The 17,663-nt window shown below is 51.0% G+C and overlaps 1 protein-coding gene across 1 annotated transcript in view; it reads right to left on the minus strand.

The window, feature by feature from the left end:
* SLC6A20 (solute carrier family 6 member 20) overlaps positions 1-17,172 on the minus strand; it is a 35,022-nt gene extending 17,850 nt beyond the window's left edge. The window contains exons 1-4 of the mRNA XM_056129339.1: positions 16,894-17,172; positions 6,289-6,429; positions 4,092-4,183; positions 1,790-2,017 (exon numbers count right to left, since the gene is read on the minus strand). Of these exons, the coding sequence (XP_055985314.1) occupies positions 1,790-2,017; positions 4,092-4,183; positions 6,289-6,429; positions 16,894-17,014 (582 nt within the window). The 5' untranslated portion in view covers positions 17,015-17,172. The remainder of the gene's footprint in view (positions 1-1,789; positions 2,018-4,091; positions 4,184-6,288; positions 6,430-16,893) is intronic.
* Positions 17,173-17,663: the final 491 nt, after the last annotated feature.

The raw sequence follows: 17,663 nt of genomic DNA on the forward strand, positions 1-17,663 counted from the left end.
CATGAGCGTAAAATATCAGCCAAGCGTTGGGGATGGGCAAAGTGGGCTTGCCACAAGCACTGAACTGCCCCCAAGACCTGTGTGCGAGCCCCTCAGCTCCGCCTGGGATGCCTTGCTGGTTGTGGCAGACTCTAGAAGCCAGAAGAAAACATCTGCCCAGGGCTCTAGGGAGCATCAGGGAGGGGGCTCAGCCTTCAGGAGCCTGCTGTACCCTGGGGTGACACTAGATACAGGAAATAGGGAAGGAAGGAGGGAAAGAAGGAGGGAGGAAAAGGAGAGAGGAAAGAAGGAAAAAAGGAAGCAAAAGAAGGAGGAAGGGTGGGAGGGAGTTGTGGAGGGAGGGAGGGAGGGGGAAGGAGGGGGGAGGGAGGGAGAAGAGGAAGAAAAGAAAGGAGGAGAGGAGAGGAGAGGAGAGGAGAGGAGAGGAGAGGAGAGGAGAGGAGGAAGGGGAGGAGGAAAGGAAAGAAGGAAGGGAGAGACGGAAGGGAGAGAAGGAGCCAGGAAGATCAGGAAGAGGGGCTTGCCACACTGAGGCCCTGGGGAACTAGGTTTGCTCTGACTCTGCCCACTCCGGCTGGTGCCCAGGACCAGCCCCTCTCTCTCCCTGCAGGTGAGCAGGGCACTGAAGATGGCCAGGAAGGGGGAGCCCTGGCATGGCCGACCCTTCAGCGGCGCTGCTCTGAGGAGTGATGGTTGCCAAGGAATGGACAAGGAGGGCCCCATTCAGTGGTGCTCAGGGCTTTCTCCTGGATCTGTCCTCAAGGATCAGTCCTGGGAGTGCTTGGGGGACCATCTGGAGCGCTACCCACTGTACTATCACTCCAGCCCCATCTGTGGGTCATTAGAAGCCACTCATAGCAGAAGTTTGCAAGCAAGGCTGCATGCTGGAATCTGGGGATGCTCTTAAATCTCTCGTTCTCAGGTGCTCAGTCCCACTGATGCTCCAGAACCTTGGGGGGTGAGGGAGACTAGAAGTCAGAGTTCTCAGAATTTAGTTTCTGTAGTAGGGTTCAAACTCAGAAACCCACACACACGAGGCCTGGAGGCTACTGCAGAGCCACGTCCCTGACCAGGATATCAGAGTCCCAAGAGGGGTGCTCCTGATGTCCAGTCAAGTCACAACCAGTGGCTCAGGTTTGGGGGACATCTGCAGTTACTTATTACTTTTCTGTTCTTGTGTTTGGTTTGAGGGAGTCAGGGGTAATGCTCAGGGGACCATGCAGTGTTGAGCATCAAACCGGTGCTCCAGCCCTTTGAGCCATCTCCCTGGTCCTAGCTAAAGTTTTCAAAGCCTTCAGGGATTGGAGCTATACCACAGCGGGTAGGGTGTTTGCCTTGCATGCGGCTGACCCAGGTTCGATTCCCAGCATCCCATGTGGTCCCCCGAGCAGCACCAGGAGTAATTCCTGAGTGCGGAGCCAGGAGTAACCCCTGAGCATAGCCAGGTGTGACCCACCCACCCCCCCAAAAAAATGAAAGCAAAAAAAAAAAAAAGAAATTAAAGTTTTCAAAGCCTTCATTGCTGCCTGGCAGGTGTGTCTCCATGCCTCTGGGGTGGGGGGTTGGGGGTGGGGGTGGTGGCAAGGGCTAGACTGGCTGGTCGCTGTTAGTTACTGGCAAAGAGGGAATTCCACGATGGGGGGGGGGGGGCACTGCACTGCAAGCGCTGCTGGTAGTCGGTTTGTATCAGCCCCACCAGTTGGCCTGCAGCCCAGCACAGCTTCTGCCCAATGCCCCCTCCCCCCTTCCGCCAGCTGCAGACGGACCCCGCCTGCTCCCTTGAGCTCACCTTGCCTGTGGACTCGGTGCCTCTCAGGATGCACAGGTACACCACGAGCCAGGCCAGGAGCAGGCACAGTGCCGGCTCCCACTGCACGCCCCCGCTCTCCTCAATGGACGGCGAGATGTTGAGGGTCTTGCGGTACCAGAAGTACTGTGTGGAGGAGGCCTTCTCACACTCGTCGTCGTAGCCCGTGTGGTTGCTGTTCAGCGGGCAGACGGACCACGGCAGGGGGTCCTTTGGGATTGAAGAAAGCGTTGTAGTTGTTACACAGAGAGGAGGGCTGAAGGCAGGGCGGGGGCTGCACAGGAGGCCAACAGGAGGCCAACGGGTCCTTCTAGGAAGGGGAGCACCCAGGAGGGTTCCCACAGGGCAGGGGAACACGGTATACTGGGAACACAGGTGGGGCTGGGGGGAGTGGGAGCCACATTTTGTTTTGTTTTGTTTTTGACCACACTTGGCAGTGCTCAGGAGTTACTCCTGCCCCTGAGCTCAAGGGTCACTCCTGGCCGGGCTTGGGGAACCATACGGAGTGCCGGGGATAGAACCCAGGTTGGCCGCATAAAAGGCAAATGCCGTTCCCGCTGGACTATCTCTCTGATCCTTTGTTCCCTGACATCCCACAGGTGTGTACGGAGGACTGCTGGGCTCTGGTGTTTGGGCAAGGCTAGATCAAAGGGACAATGGTCAGGCCATCTGTGACAGTCAAACGTGGACACCCCCCCCCCCCCCCCCCCCCCCGCGCCCAACCATAGCAGGCAGCACAGAGGCAACCAGTTTGGAACACTCAGGACTCACTGCCGTGTAGCTAGTAATTCCTCCAACCAGGCCAGGCAGAGGCCAGTCAGCGACCCTTGTCGTCCCACTGCTGGGCCTAGCAGCACAGACCTGCAGCCAGACAGTTCTCCCAAGGACTCGCATGCCCTCTCCTTTACCTGACACCCTCTATGATGCTGCGGCCATCCCCGATGCTAAAGCCCGCACTGAGCCATCACCTCTGCTGGCTCTCAGTGCGGTGGAAGGAGGTAACGTCTGTCTTGTGAAGACTCAGGGTCTAGCCTTGGCTACTTGTCTAGTTCGAGCCTGCGTCAAACTAGACAAAAGCAGGTAAATGCTAAGATGTCTCTCTGTCTCTCTCTGTCTCTGTCTTTCTCTGTCTCTCTCTCACTCTGTCTCTCTGTCTCTGTCTGTCCGTCTCTCTCTCTCTCTCTTGTGGGAGTTGGGACACACCTGGTGGTGCTTAAGGCTTACTCCTAATTCTGTGCTCGGGGATGACTTCTGGTAGTACTCGGCAGATCAAATGGGGTGCTGGGGATTGGACCTGGCAAGTCATGTGGAAGGCCTTAACTCCTGTACAATCTCTCTGGCCTGACACACTTCATTTTCAGCTTGCAGAGATCCTCCAATTATTAAGATTTTGTTAGAACAAAAGGATCTGTTCCTTTGACTTTGGGGACACTGTCTCACTCAGTAGACATCCCCGGACGGAGGGCAGCCTGTAGGGAGTTGCCACTCTCCCTTGGACTAGCAATGTGCAGTGTTCAACCTGCCCAACCATCTATGGAAACTTCCCAGGTGGGAGAGAGGAATGTTCAGGATTCTCCACAGACGGAGGGGGTATCAGTGTTGAAGCCTGCCTGCATGATAGGCTCAGCTTAGGGTGGTTCAGACTTCCTAGCAGGAAGTTTTCTAAGGAGATGACCTGGGCGGGTGGGGCAGGAAGCCCGGGAAGGTGTGGACAGCCCAGTTCGCTGACTGAGTTCATTCACCTAAGCATTCCTCAGCGTCCCAGAGAGTCAAGGCTGGCCTGGTGCCCGGGATGGGGGCAGCCCAGAGTGGCGTTCACCCCACCACTCTCTCCACAGGTTTCTTCGGGACCCACATTGCAGCAGTTGGTTTCTAATACCTGGGCACCTCCTACCCTAGTGTGACCCTGACGGCAGGGTGGACATGCTGTGGACATGCTTCCCACATGTATGCACATTCACACATACCCCCACAAAGGCTTGTGCAGGCTGACTTTGGGGACACTGTCTCACTCAGTAGACATCCCCGGAAGGAGAGCAGCCGGTAGGGAGTTGCCACCTCTCCCTTGGACTAGCACTGTGCAGTGTTCAACCTGCCCAACCATCTATGGAAACTTCCCAGGTGAGAGAGAGGGTTGACAACTACGGGGCCGGGGATCCCAGGTTCAGAAGCCCCCCACCCCCAACTGGGTTTGGGGTAACCTGGTCTCCCCCAGTCCTCTCCTTACCCTCCACCTCCAGCCCTGACACCGCCCTCTCCCTCCCTCCCTCCCTCCCGTGCTCACCTGGAAGGAGTGGAACAGGTACCAGAAGGCCCAGGCATTGATGACGTTGTAGTACATGGACAGGAAGAAGGAGACCACCACACTGGCGACGCCTGCGGGGGACAGAGGGGCGCTGAGCACAGCTCCTCCACCAGTCCCTGTAATGGGGGGCACTGAAGGCCAGTGCAGGGTCTGGAGGCTTGGAGAGAGCACTGTCTAAGGATAACTCACCTTCCTCCCTCGCCATCATTTTCTAGGATGGAGGTGAGCATCTCTGAGATCTGAGTGCCAGGTACAGTCTAAGTATGTGCTTTAGATTCTCCATGTGCTTAAGAAGCATTTTTTGTTTGTTTGTTTTGTTTTGGGGTCACACCCTGCAGTGCTCAGGGATCACTCCTGGCAGGCTCACTCCAGGGGACAATATGGGATGCCGGGAATTGAATCCGGGATAATGCATGCAAGGCAAACACCCTACCCCTGTACTATCGCTCTGCCCCCTCTCCATGTGATTATGTTTTGCTGTTGTTGTTGTTTGTTTTGGGGTCAATTCTGGCTTTGCTCAAGGCTTACCCCTGGCTCTCTGCTCATGGGTCACTCCTGGTGGGGCTCAGGGGACAACATGGGGGTGCCAAGGATTGAACCGGGGTCAAATAAATGCAAAGCAGTTGCCTTACTGAACTGTACTATCTCTCCAGCCCACCTTCCATGTGATTTAGACCCTCACAACGGTGGTGAGAGGAGGGCCAGATCATTCCCATTTGACAGAGGGGAAAACTGAGGGACATTGTCCAAGATCACTAGCTGCTAAACAGCAGAGCAGGACCCAGAACCAGTGTACAAAGCTCTGCCATCACTCTCAAGCACTTCTCTTAGCTGAGAGAAGCTTCGATAGAAGTTTCCTCCTTGGTGCTCCTCAGCTCGGTCAGTGGGGGCAAGACCTGCCCTATGGTGACAAGGGACAAAGGTGTGAGGAGTCGAGTCCCTGATCTGTTCAGTCCTGCAGGAACCCTGGGGTGGGGCAGGGGCGGGGGTGTTGCTGCTCTGGGTCACAGTGGGAGTGTTGCCATTGTAAGTGTCGGCAAAGGCCACAAGTCAGGTGTCCCTTCCCCCAGCCGCCCAGAGCTGGCTGTTAAATATTGACTGGCACCACTTGGCACGAACATCTGGTTTCTGTCCTATTACCCCCCACATGCTGCCTCCGAGCAGCCTGCAGGGCTTGCTTCTTTGGGCGAGACGAGGAAGCCCACATCTCTGCCTTATAAGTGAATGGCCATTCAGAATGGGAAGGCAGTTCGTTGGATTTGGAAGGGTCTATCTGTGAGGCGCTGCTGTGTTTCTTCTGCATCCAAGACCAGGGCACGTACCAGCCACCTTGCCCTGGAAACTCTGGTTATTTTCACACCACCTGCCTTCCTGCCTGCCTTGGGCCAGGCCATGGCCGTTGCTGGTCAAAGTCCCTTCTGCCTGCAGCGGTGCCCTGGAGGGTGAAGGTGTGCAAGGCAGGTGCCTGTGCCAAGGCTCGAGGCAGCAGAGGAGAGGAGGGGCTGAGGACTTCCCTCCTTGCTGTCCAGTGCACCACAGCTCCCAAGCACGGGAGCTATTCATGCTCTCCGCTCCCACGTTCACTGGTGTGCTGAGGATTAAATGAGCCCACGCATATATGTGGTCTAGCCTAGCCCTGGCACACAGTAGCTGCTCACGAAAAGAGAGTGACTTACGATTACTAATTAGCATGGAACAGTTAAACCTCATTCCAGAATCGTTGCTAGCCCTTGAGGAATAGTTTTCCCTCCAGTGATCAGCAAGCTGAGGCTCAGAGGTGAGAAGTAAGGTGCTTCAACTCCCCAGGGTATGCACAATCAGAAGGCTAGCCCCGCCGTCCCCCTAGCCCCCCACCTCATGGGGCTACAGAGATAGTACAGTGGGTAAAGCACTTGCCTTGCACGTGGCTGGCCTGGGTTCGATCCCAGATACCCTCTATTGTCCCCCTGAGCTCTGCCAGGAGTGATCCCTGAGCACAGCTGAAGACAAATTAAAAAAAAAAAAAGCTAGCCCTTTCCCCCCACACACACTATGGCACCCTCTCTGTGCCATTCATCTGCCCCATTCGAGGTCTTTTTCGCTCCAGCAGATCTTCCAGTGGACGTTCCCCACCCTGACTACCAGACACCGTATGGCAGTGTCCAGGTAGGATAGGATCCAGAAGTCCTTCACGTACCAACACCACTGAGGTAGGGGCTGATGGTCCTCCAGGCGCCAATGCTGCCCTGCCGCATGCGCTGGCCCACGGCCAGTTCCAGGTACAGGAGTGGCATCCCCTCCACGATGAGCATGATGATGTAGGGCACCAGGAAGCTTCCTGTGGGGGTACAGACAGAGCCAGGCCATCACCCCAGGGAACTTGACTCAGTAGCTAACCAACCTCTGTGCTAGCATCCGTTACTCTCCTCCTTTCTCCAGTCTTTCCCCTTTGGCCATTCACTCTCCTACACCTCCATCTATCCATTCTTCCATCTTTCTTCCATCCTCTGTCTTCATACTCTGCTGTTTTCCCACACATCCATCTTCCTATCATTACTCTCATTTATCATTCATATATTCATCTTCCATTCACCTACCCACCTGTCCATCCATCCACCCATGCATCCGCCCAAAAATATACCCATCCATCCACCCATTCATCAATCCACTCATTCATCCATTTACTTACCCAACCATTTACCCATCCACTTGTAAATCTACCCATTCATCATTATCCATCCATTTGTCCATCTGTTGATTCATCTACCCATCCACCTACCTGTCCATCAACTCATCCATCCTTCTTTTTCTTTCCCTCATAATCCATCTTCCTAATTTACCATTTATCCTCTACCCTATAACTGTAAATTCTCCCACCCTTTCACATCTTCCTACCGTCATCTATCCTAGCAACTACTCATCATCCATTTGTCTCTGTCCATTCATTCATAAATGACACGCAGTTACATTAGTTGTTAAAACTTCTAGAATATTTCTTTTGGGTAGTAAATTCCTGCTGTCCTAAGCACTTTGAGTGCTTCACTACTGTCTCAGATGTCCCAGTCCCACTTTCAGAAACCCTCATTCCTTCTATAGTAAAAAAAAAGTCTGTATTTTATTTAATGATGATCAGAGCTGGAACACTCCATTGTTATACATTTTAATAGCACTGTAGCACTGTCCTCCCATTGTTCAACGATTTGCTTGAGCGGGCCCAGTAACGTCTCCATTGTGAGACTCGTTACTGTGTTTGACATATCGAATACTTCACGGGTAGCTTGCCAGGCTTTGCCATGTGGGCGAGATACTCTCTGTAGTTTGCTGGGCTCTCCGAGAGGGGCAGAGGAATCGAGGAATCAAACCCGGCTCAGCTAGCTGGCCGCACGCAAAGCAAATGGCCCTACTGCTGTGCTATCGCTCCAGCCCACACATTTTAATATCATCCCTGAATCAATCCACTAGTTGACCTCCACATATTTGCTTTGGGCTTTGGACTCCTCCCCAAGATGCCCTACAAGAGGGAGGGGTATGACTTCACTAAGCACTTCTAAGGGTGCAGGCCCTGAACTGAGTGTGGGATGGGGGTTGGGTGGGGGCTTAGCATCCTTGCTTCTTGTCATTGAGAATCCAGGCAGGAATTGCAGCTGCCTCAGAATTTTCCAGAGTTTCATAATTCTCCTTCAGTCATGCCATCTTCAGATACGAGACAGGGGGATGAAGAGACAGTATAGATGATAAGGAGCTTGCCTTGCATGCAGCCAACTCCAGTTCGATCCCCAGCACTGTGTATGGTGCTCCAAACCCCATCAGGAGTGATCCCTGAACACAGAGCTAGGAAAAGCCCTGAGCACTGCTGGCTGTGATTCATACACCACTACTACCACCATCACCACCACCACCACCACCACCACCACAACCACCATCCTCAAATAAATAAATAAATAAATAAATAAAACCTAAAAGCCAGAGATGAGTCAGAGCTTGGAATCCAGGTATGAGAGATCAGGGTCCTCAGCTTCCTGTTACAAAGCACCTTCATGGTAGGTATGTAGGTTATATGAAGTAACCTCCAGCCTAAAACTTCATTTGGATGAAGGGTACTCTGGACTATAAACATTTTATTAATTAACTTAGTTTTTTAAATCCATGGATTCCCAAGAAGCCATCTGAAGAATATCAACTTCTTCATAGTTGGAGCCAGGGGGTGTGGATGGGTCTCCCTTCTGCCAGACACAGGGACAGAGGCGGCAGCCTGCTTCCAGGCCCCCATTAAATCTATCCTGCCACAGAGAGACTCCCTCCTCCTTCACACTCTCTCAACCAGCACCCCACCCCCACCCCACCCAACTCCTTCACAGTGGACCTGGAATCAGGAGCAGATAAAGAAGAGGATAGGATTTTGGGATAAAGTCAAACCCAGCGTACACAGTATCAGGGAGTAAGGAAGAGATACACATGACTGTGAAGTTGGGCTTTTTCCAGTAGTGTCCTTCCTCCCATTTATACCTGCGCTGTCCTCTGTCCCCCTTGTGCCCCCACTCACAAGCATTCCCAGACCACAGTAGGTCCCTCAGTATCACCTAACATTCTGCTGAAAAGAGGAGCTTGGCATTGTCATCCCAGGCCTCAGACACTGAGATAGTGATCAGTGTCCTCCCTGACCATAGAAGAGGGACAAAGCCTGGCTTCCTTGGCAAATGAAATGCCAGGAGTAGCTTTGTGGTCACTGACACCAAATGGATACCATGAGCATGGATGCCCAGAGGGGGCCACATCAAATGCAACACAATATTCCCATTTCCAGCATTATCCCCCATCCCTCACTTCTTCCAACTCTGCTTTGAAATCGGTATGACTATGATCTCCTTTTGCCCCACAGAACCATGTGGCAACACCTCACCAGACTCCTATCAACCTCATGGGGACGAAGAAGACACTAGGGGCTCCCCTGCAGGAGACCTGATGATGGCAGGTGTGCTTGGAGCCACACTCAGAGCCTTAAGGGTTATCAGAAGAAACTGTTTGCATCCTGAGTGTTCACAGTGACACTGGAGCCTGGCCAGGTCCCTGCCCACTTCCTTTGTGATGGGCAGCTGGGGGCCCACTGCCCAATGCAAGGGTAGAAATTTAGGGTCTAGGATCCAGGTGGGAGGTCTACTCAGCCCATCAGTAACTTCTGTTATCTGTACCAGCCAACCAGACACAATCACAGACAACTACACTCCAACCATTCAGACACATAAGATCTGTGGATTTTCAAGGCAATTGTCTTTCAAATAATAAGGCTAGAACAAGACAGGAAAAATGAACCTCACTCACATCTCATATTTCATTAAAAAAAACTCCATATGGACAGCTCTAATCTATACAACACTATAATTTATAGAAGAAAACAGAAAAAAAAGTTTATCCTTTTATTGTTCTCTTTGATTTTTGTTTCTTTTGTGTTATAAAGTAAAAAATGTTTCTTAGGAAGAAATTTTATGAACTTGGACTAGGTAAAGATGTCCTAGAAGCATAATCTGTGAATGAAATGAATGATAAAATTATTTTAAACATGTGCTATGTGAAAGACAACATCAGAGTAAAGAGATGAGACATTGGCTGGAAATGAATATTTGCCAGACACAAAGCTGACCAAGACTAGACATAACTTGCAATTTTTGAGACAGATATTTTATATAGGATCTTAAAATAGGATACCTATGAATAAACAAAGAATAAATAAGGATATGATCTTTGCAGAATTGAAAATGTGAAAAATTCACATGAAATAAAAAAACTCTAAAAAGTTTTAAACAAAACCAACTATTATGGCTATTTTATGTGTGATATAAAGGAAAACTATTTGGGGGGATGCTTAGAACATGAACCATCTATTTACTATTTCTGAAAAAATAACCTGCCAATGGTTCTGAAAAAAAAAAAAGCTGCCAATGAACTGCAGTGCTGTATAAGGAACTCCGCTATGAAATAAGGAATTCACCGATGAAGTTGTGTTACGAAAGAGTGAATGAAGGTCAAAAAGTAAACTGAGCAGGACAGATTCTGAAAACAATGTTGTTAGCATCATGATAAAGTAACAGAAAGGGAAAGTGTAATTCTCAAATGAGAAGATGTAACTATTAAAATCTACTGTGTGAATAGATTTGAAATATTGGGAAGGGAAATGGGATTTGTTGTTTAGGGATCACACTTGGTGGTATTCAGGGCTTACTCCTGGTTATGCACTCAGGGTTCACTCCTGACAGTCTCATGGAACTATATGCGGTGCCAAGGATTAAACCTGGTTGACCATGTGCATGGTAAGTGCCCCACCCACTGTACTATAGCTCTGGGCCCTAGAAAGTGCATGGGGACATTACAAGAAGATAACGTATGCTAAAATGTTCAGCTTTCCTGGCACGGAATCAGTGGGTAGCATTTCATTCTTAATACTTACAACTAGAGAAAATAAGTTCACTTGTAAGTCAAACTTTAAGTGGGATTTATATTTTCAAAGCCACTACAAAAAAAGTAAAAGGGAAAGAAATAGATGATATTGTAAAAGATCAAAACAAAACCCATCAATAACAACAACAGAAAGGAAACAGCAAGGGGTACCAATGAGATAAAAAGAACACAAGATAGTAAATATAAAATGATCGAATTCTTCTACTAATAGGCGGTAACCATTTGGGTTAAATAGAGAGAAGCTATAAATACTTCCAAGTGCGACCTTGAAGGATGGATAAATTTAAGTGACATTATATCTATAAATAAAAAGTACAGAGCTGTTAAAGTTCATATTTTCAAAGAATGTTAACTGATTTTGGAAACTATAACAAGTAAAAAATGCATGACATTAAGTTACATAAAAAACATTATTATTTTTGCTTTTGGGCCACACCTGACTATGGTCAAGGCTTACTCCTGCCTCAGGAATCACTGCTTGTGAGGTCCAGGGTGGGGCATATTTGGTGCCAGGATCAAACTCAGGTCAGCAGCATGCAAGGCAAGTGTACAGTCTGCTGTACACTCTCTCCAGCCCAACTATGGATTAATTTGTTTTAAAGAAAAATGTGTTATCGTGACTGACACAGTGCTGGACGTTTGAAATATTTTCTTATTTCCTCTCTGCAAATTTTTCCAAATTCTCTGCCATGGATCTATATTGCTTTTATGGCCCTAGACACACATACCAATAGGTTGTTCAAGAGCACTTTGCAACGTTGCTCCAACATCTTCCTAGCCTGTTATCCAAGGCCCTTCAGCTCTGCTTCCTCTGGGACCTTTTCTCCCCTCCAGCTGCCTCGCCTGCCATTGTCCTGGCTCTTTCCCACAGGGCACAGCCTCCTGGTGCTCACAGTCACTCCTCTCCAGTGAATTCTGCTCGCTGGCCTTTCCACAGAGAGGTGTCTTCTGCCTGGAATGTCTCTGGTGAGCTTCAGCTCATTTGTTCAGGTCTAGGTTCATGGTTGCCACAGCCAGAGGCCTTCTGGATTGGCTCTCTGAACAGCTAGGTCCTTCTTTATGTCTGATCTCAGTAAAGCCCTCACTGAAAACACTTCCGGCTCTGCTGCAGTACAGGACTCTTTTTTGTACTTCTCCCGACCAAGGGTGATCACTAATCACCACCGCTCTAAACTGTGCCACCCCCCCCCCCCAACACACACACACTATAGCTTGGCAGTCTGTAAACAGCACCAGTGACCACTGACTGAATGACTGAGCTAAGAGCCTAGACATTTATGTTGGTTATTGTTTAATTTCCCTGCACGCTTTCTGTTTGAGAAAGGATATAGGAATGTGATTCTTAGCCTGATGTCCAGCGAGGACCCCGGGGAGCCTTCAAACTTCAATTGTTCCCCTTAGAAACCAACAATCAGGATTTGAGGGTGGGGATGAGACATAGACCCCAGGGTCAAACTCCCTGCAATGTTAACACTAGGGTGGGGGTGGGGAGTGACTTCTGTAGCTGCAGCCCGACTAGGGGTCCTCCCCACTGCAGCTGCACCCTGCCCCCACTGTGCTCCCCTCCATGCAGTGCCCAGTTAGACTGCCAAGGAGTGTACAGAAGAGGCTTTCAATTAGGGTAGAGGAGGTTCTGGAGAGGGTGAAGTCAGGCGGTGCATCCGACTGAGTGAAGTGGGGAGATTGGGGGGAACCAGAGTGTAGAGGGGACTGTCACAGGTGGGTGTCTGCGGGTGCCAGGTCAGATCCCTCCCAGGAGAGAAGATGGTTGTGGATAAACACACACACACACACACACACACACACACACACACACACACACACACACCAAAGCCACATGGTGCAGAGCCCTGTGTATCGGCAGCTCAGAGCTGGGCACTGAGCAAGGGCTGCCCTCTCCTACACTGCCTTCACTCCAGGGCAGTGTTCCAAGAAGACCTGAGTACCTTGTTCCTCCACAAGCCCACTTTCCCTCTCTGCAGTTGCTAGTGGGGGACAGGAGCTGCAGGGGTGGGGGGTTGCTGTGCAGCATCAAAGCCCTGCGGGGATGCGTCACACTCTGGCTCAGGCATAGCTTCTGGCAGCCCTGCTGGTACCAGGATGGAGCCCAGAAACCAGGGCAGGAGGGAAGGACGAACTTTCTGGGGGGGGGACATACCAGCAGCCCCAAATCTTGAGCTCACTTTGAAAATTATATATTTGCTCCTTCACAATTTCTGAAAGTCAGGTTCCTGTCCTGATTCCACCGACACATATACAGCCTGACATGCACATAGGCACGCACACGGGCATTCAGCAAGATGTGAGTGCACTAACACACAAATACACACAGCTGGGCCTGAGTGCAAAGACATCCACACAGCCTGACAGGCAGGCATGGACATGCACACAGATATGCACACACACATGCACAGACACACAGACTTGCATGGACAGACACACACAGTTGCCACTCAGTCCTTCTTCCTGAGTTATTCCCAAATTTTGGCTCGGGGTAAGGGCCCTTCCTGTGCAGGAGGGGTGTTCTCATGTTCGCGCACCCCCCCCCTTCCCCAGGGTAACCACCTTTGTGGAGCACACACAGGGATGACCTGGTGGGGCTCAGTCTCCAGCTCCATCAGGCCCTGAACGATGGAGGAGGCTGGTGGGATGCTGGTCTGGCTGGCACCTGCTGCTGGAGCAGTGACGTATCTATCGCGTCCAGGTTTTGCATGCGAAGACATGGTGCACATTCAAAACCCACCATGGCAGCTGTCCACCCTGGAGATCAGCAAGTGCCACATGGCTGGTCCCGCCTCTCCCTTCCAAACCCAACTGTGTGCCAGGCACAGCGCCCGCTGCTCCAGCAGCTGGAGGCCTTGGAAGGTGGCAGGGAGCAGGGCGTCCCTTATGAGTGGGCACTGGGGTTGGCAGCGGTAGTACGGATGAGGGAGGAGGAGCACATGTGCCCTGTGGAGCTTCCCTGCTGGTCTGTCTCGGGCGGGTGCAGTCTCCAGTTTGCAACAGGAAGCCCAAAGCCTCAGAGCCAAGGAGAAGGGGGAGTGGGGGTCCAGTCTGAGAATGACCCACAGCATCACTGGTGCCCTCAGACATTCCTTTTTAATGATACAAATCCCACATGGAAAATGACAGGAGAAAGCGACCCACATTCCTACCAGCCAGATGGCTTCTATGATCTAAGCGTTGTACATAAAAACGAATCACAAGTAAGGTAGAATAAACGAATCCAGCTGGCATGGTTATCTTCCACACATGAGCTGGAAGGCCATTTCTTCCTGCGCAACCCCTGCCCTAGACTCTGACAGGGTTGCCAAAACAGACCCACCAACCTTTCCCAGAAGGGACTCTGGGCAGCTCCTGGGCTGTGGTCTGTCCTCAGGCCTGCGGCTGTGTGCAGAGGTGGCTGGTACCCGGAATGTAATCTTCCGAATTAACATTCCTCCTGGGGGCCTGGCCCAGAGAGCAGGAAGGGAACCGGCTTCCCTGGTCCCAGTAGAGCCCCAGGGAAATGAGCCTCGACCCCTAATCCCTTTGATTCTGGGAAATATTTTATCACAGCAGGACTCTGAGGTTTATTCAGGGTTCTGTTTGATGCAGGCTCACGGGTCAGACTCTGTTGAGAAGGAAGTTAAACATCTCTTTGGAGTCTTTAATGATGCAGCTGACTTATTCCTGACAGGTGAGTAAACTGCAGAAACAATCACTAAATAATACAAAGGTACTGCACGTGAGAGGCTCCAGTACCCCACCACGATGCCCTGCTCTTTTTTCATACCGGACTGTGCTTGCCTATCCAAACAGTATGTTGGGGTGCTTCTTTTGACCCTACCACTTCACAGAGACGGGGTCCGTGCTCAATTTAGAAAACGCAAACTAGGTATGTCCTTCTGATCAGGTGCTCAGTTGACCTGATGGGCAGTGGGGATAGTCAGGGACAGAGAAGCTTGGCCTGACCTACAGGGAGGAAAGGAACTCCTCAGGCTAACAGGAGCATCCCACATAGAGGAAACAGCATGTGCAAAGTGTGGAGGCAGAGAATTGTGCAGAATGGGATGGGGGCCTGGAAGAGGAGTGGCAGAAAATGGGATGGGAGGGGCTGGAGCCATAGCACAGCGAATAGGGTGTATGCCTTGCACGCCGCCGACCCGTGTTCGATTCCCAGCATCCTATATGGTCCTCTGAGCACCACCAGGAGTAATTCCTGAGTGCATGAGCCAGGAATAACCCCTGTGCTATGCTGAGTGTGACCCAAAAAGAAAAAAAAAAAGAAAATGGGATGGGAATATACCTGCTGTGCCAGGATATGCTGTTTGGTCTGTTCATGGTAGGCATAAATAGGACACCACATACTCAGTCCACAGCTGTCCACCTGACCTAGCCACTCACCTATTTGTTCATCCATGCATCATGCATGCACGTATGCATACATCCATCCTTTCACCCAAAGCCTCCTCCACCCATGCTTTCTTCCTTCCATCCATCCATTTGCCATGCATGCACACATCCATCCATCCATCCATCCATCCAACACCATACATGTATCCCAGGCTTTCCTTCCTGCATCCACTCATCTGCCCTCCAGTCCCTGCTCTTTCCAGTGTCCATATGTCAAGCATCCACCCATGCAGTCAAAGTATATTCTGTTGCATAAGGTTTCTTCTTTTTCCTGGGTCCTGGAGCACTGGTAGTTTCCCTAGCAACTCCTTATATATATATAATCCACTTCAGAATGGCACTGCTGTTTGCACCCCACCGTAGACCATTCAGATGATGGTGCTGTTAGAAACAAGGAACTAGACAGTCACTTGAGAGCAAGGCTCACCTGGTTGGATAACGTGGGGGGATAACACAACAAGGTAACCTGAGCACAGGAACTCAAAATCTCATCTTGACAAGTAAATCTTTCCAAATATCAGACATGAAGCTGTAAAGCATATGGCAGCCCATGTCCTTCCCATCATTATGCTGTATTTGTGCTCTTCAAATAAAAATGGAATCAGAATAAAACACGCACTCTTACAAAAAAAAAAAAACAGGATTAACTTATGGTGGATTTTTTTTTTGAAGCAGATGTGGAAGGGGAGCAGTGTTTTAGGCTGTGGTCTTGAGTGGGTTAAACTTTGTAAATGCTTTGGTCAAACATCTTACATTATCTTTATGGCAAAAAAATAAGTTATGGTGATTATAAAAGACATAAAATAGATATGCTCCAAGGCAAGCCAGCAGAGGTAAATATTATTGACATCTTGGTATGTTTTTCTCATTCTCTTTTCTCTGATTTCCTTGAAGCATAACGGAGATCTTTGTTTTGCATTGACTTCTCCTTCTACTTAATACGTGATAACGAGAAAGAGGTATATAAAAATTTATAAAAAAAACTCCATCTCAGTGGATGCAAAGGACTGCAGTTGCACAGTGGGTCCAAGTTTATTGAAGCAATGGAGCCCCTTTAGTGGAGGACTTGGGAAGCTTCCAGCTTCCTATTTTTATTGGAAGAGGGACACCTATTTTTTTATTTTCCACCTGCTGTCAGAATTCTGCTGAGTTCCTCCTTTAGGTCGAATTCTAGAAATGGAGCTACTGGTACATTAAAAAAAATATTTTTTTGAATGCTGACACTTGGATCCCTGTTGTCATTTTCCCTCCCGAACGGGCACTCGGTTTTCACAGAGGTCCCCAAGAAACACCTGAGTTTCAGACTCTAAGGGGAGGGCGCGAGTCCCGCTATGACCTGAGCGAACCGCCGCCCGCGCTAAGCCAAAACAGTTGTAAAGACAAAAATCAACGTAGAAACAACAAACCCCAAACAAAACAATGACCTGCGTTTCCCGCCTAATGTAGTTCCAAACCCAAAGCAACTTTTCATTTAAAAAAAAAAAAAAGAAAAAAAAAGGCTGAAGATCCTTTTGGAATCTGTTTTCAAATTAAGCGGTCAGGAGTGTAGTTCGGATCCGAGTAGTAAAACGAGTTTCTGTCGAACCAGACACCTCCTGCCCGACTTTTCACACTTGTAGGCAAGTGTGCCCACCAGACGGTGCCGCAGAAGCGCCGCGTCCCGCGCTTGTTTCCCGCGGCTCCCGGAGCGACAACCCGGGGAGGGGAGACCTGGGTGGTGGGGACCGGCGGGGCTCGGGGGGCCCGGGGATGCGGCTGAGGGCAGCATGGGAACCTCTGGCTGCAGCCGGAGCTGGTCCTGGGGACCCTGATTCTCGGCGTTGTCACTTTGGGCAGATCACTTAGGCGCTTTGCGTTTGCGGGTCTGGGACCCTGGGGCCCCGGTCCAAGCGCGCAGCCTCGCGCACCGCGGCGCCAGGAAGGCGCGTTCCCAGGTGCGGGCGCCAGCACTCACCTCCGCCGTACATCTGGCACAGGTAGGGGAAGCGCCACACATTGCCCAGGCCCACGGCATACGAGATGCAGGCGAAGACGAACTGCAGCGGGTTGGCCCACAGCGGCCGTCCTTTCTCCATGGTCCCGTTGCTCGGCGCGAACCGGTCCCGCTCGGTCGCCGCGCGCTCTGCTCTCCGAGCGCCACCGCCAGGCTCGCCGTCCCGCCCCGGCTCGGCCTGGGGGTGGCCCCGCGCCTCAGGGCCCGCCGCGCGCCCGCTTTTTAATTGCTAATCTCATTAACGGCGCGCCAGTTGGAGGGGCGAGGCTGGTAAATGGATGACGGCGAGCCCCACCCCGCGTGGCCTCTGCCGCCTGGAAGGCGCCCGGGATTGCCCAGGAGCGGGGCGGCGCCGGGTGCCAGCCACTGTACAGTGACGCCCGTAGTGGGCTGCAGAATTCCCTGGAGAGATCGGGGTTCTTTGACCACCACCTGTCACTGTCTGAGTGCCCCACTGAGAGCCTGGCTGGAGATAGGGCTGTGGACCCCTCAAACTTTTCCTGCCGTGCTCGAGGGTAAAGGGGGGAAGGGCCCTGGATTAAACACCCCCTTTCCAACTATTGTGCACGTACAGAAAGAACATTTTATGAAGCGCTTCCTAGTCCATATGTAAACCAGAACTCAAGGGCAACAACCAAAGTGACCAAAGGGGTTTAGCACATCTGGAGGGTGGTGGTGGTGGTGGTGGTGGAGTTGGGGCACCGGTGGAGAGGCTTGAAGGGTTCCTCTCC

This window comes from Sorex fumeus, unplaced genomic scaffold (genome assembly GCF_029834395.1).
Source record: "Sorex fumeus unplaced genomic scaffold, SorFum_2.1 ptg000072l, whole genome shotgun sequence".
In the NCBI taxonomy this organism is placed as follows: domain Eukaryota; kingdom Metazoa; phylum Chordata; class Mammalia; order Eulipotyphla; family Soricidae; genus Sorex; species Sorex fumeus.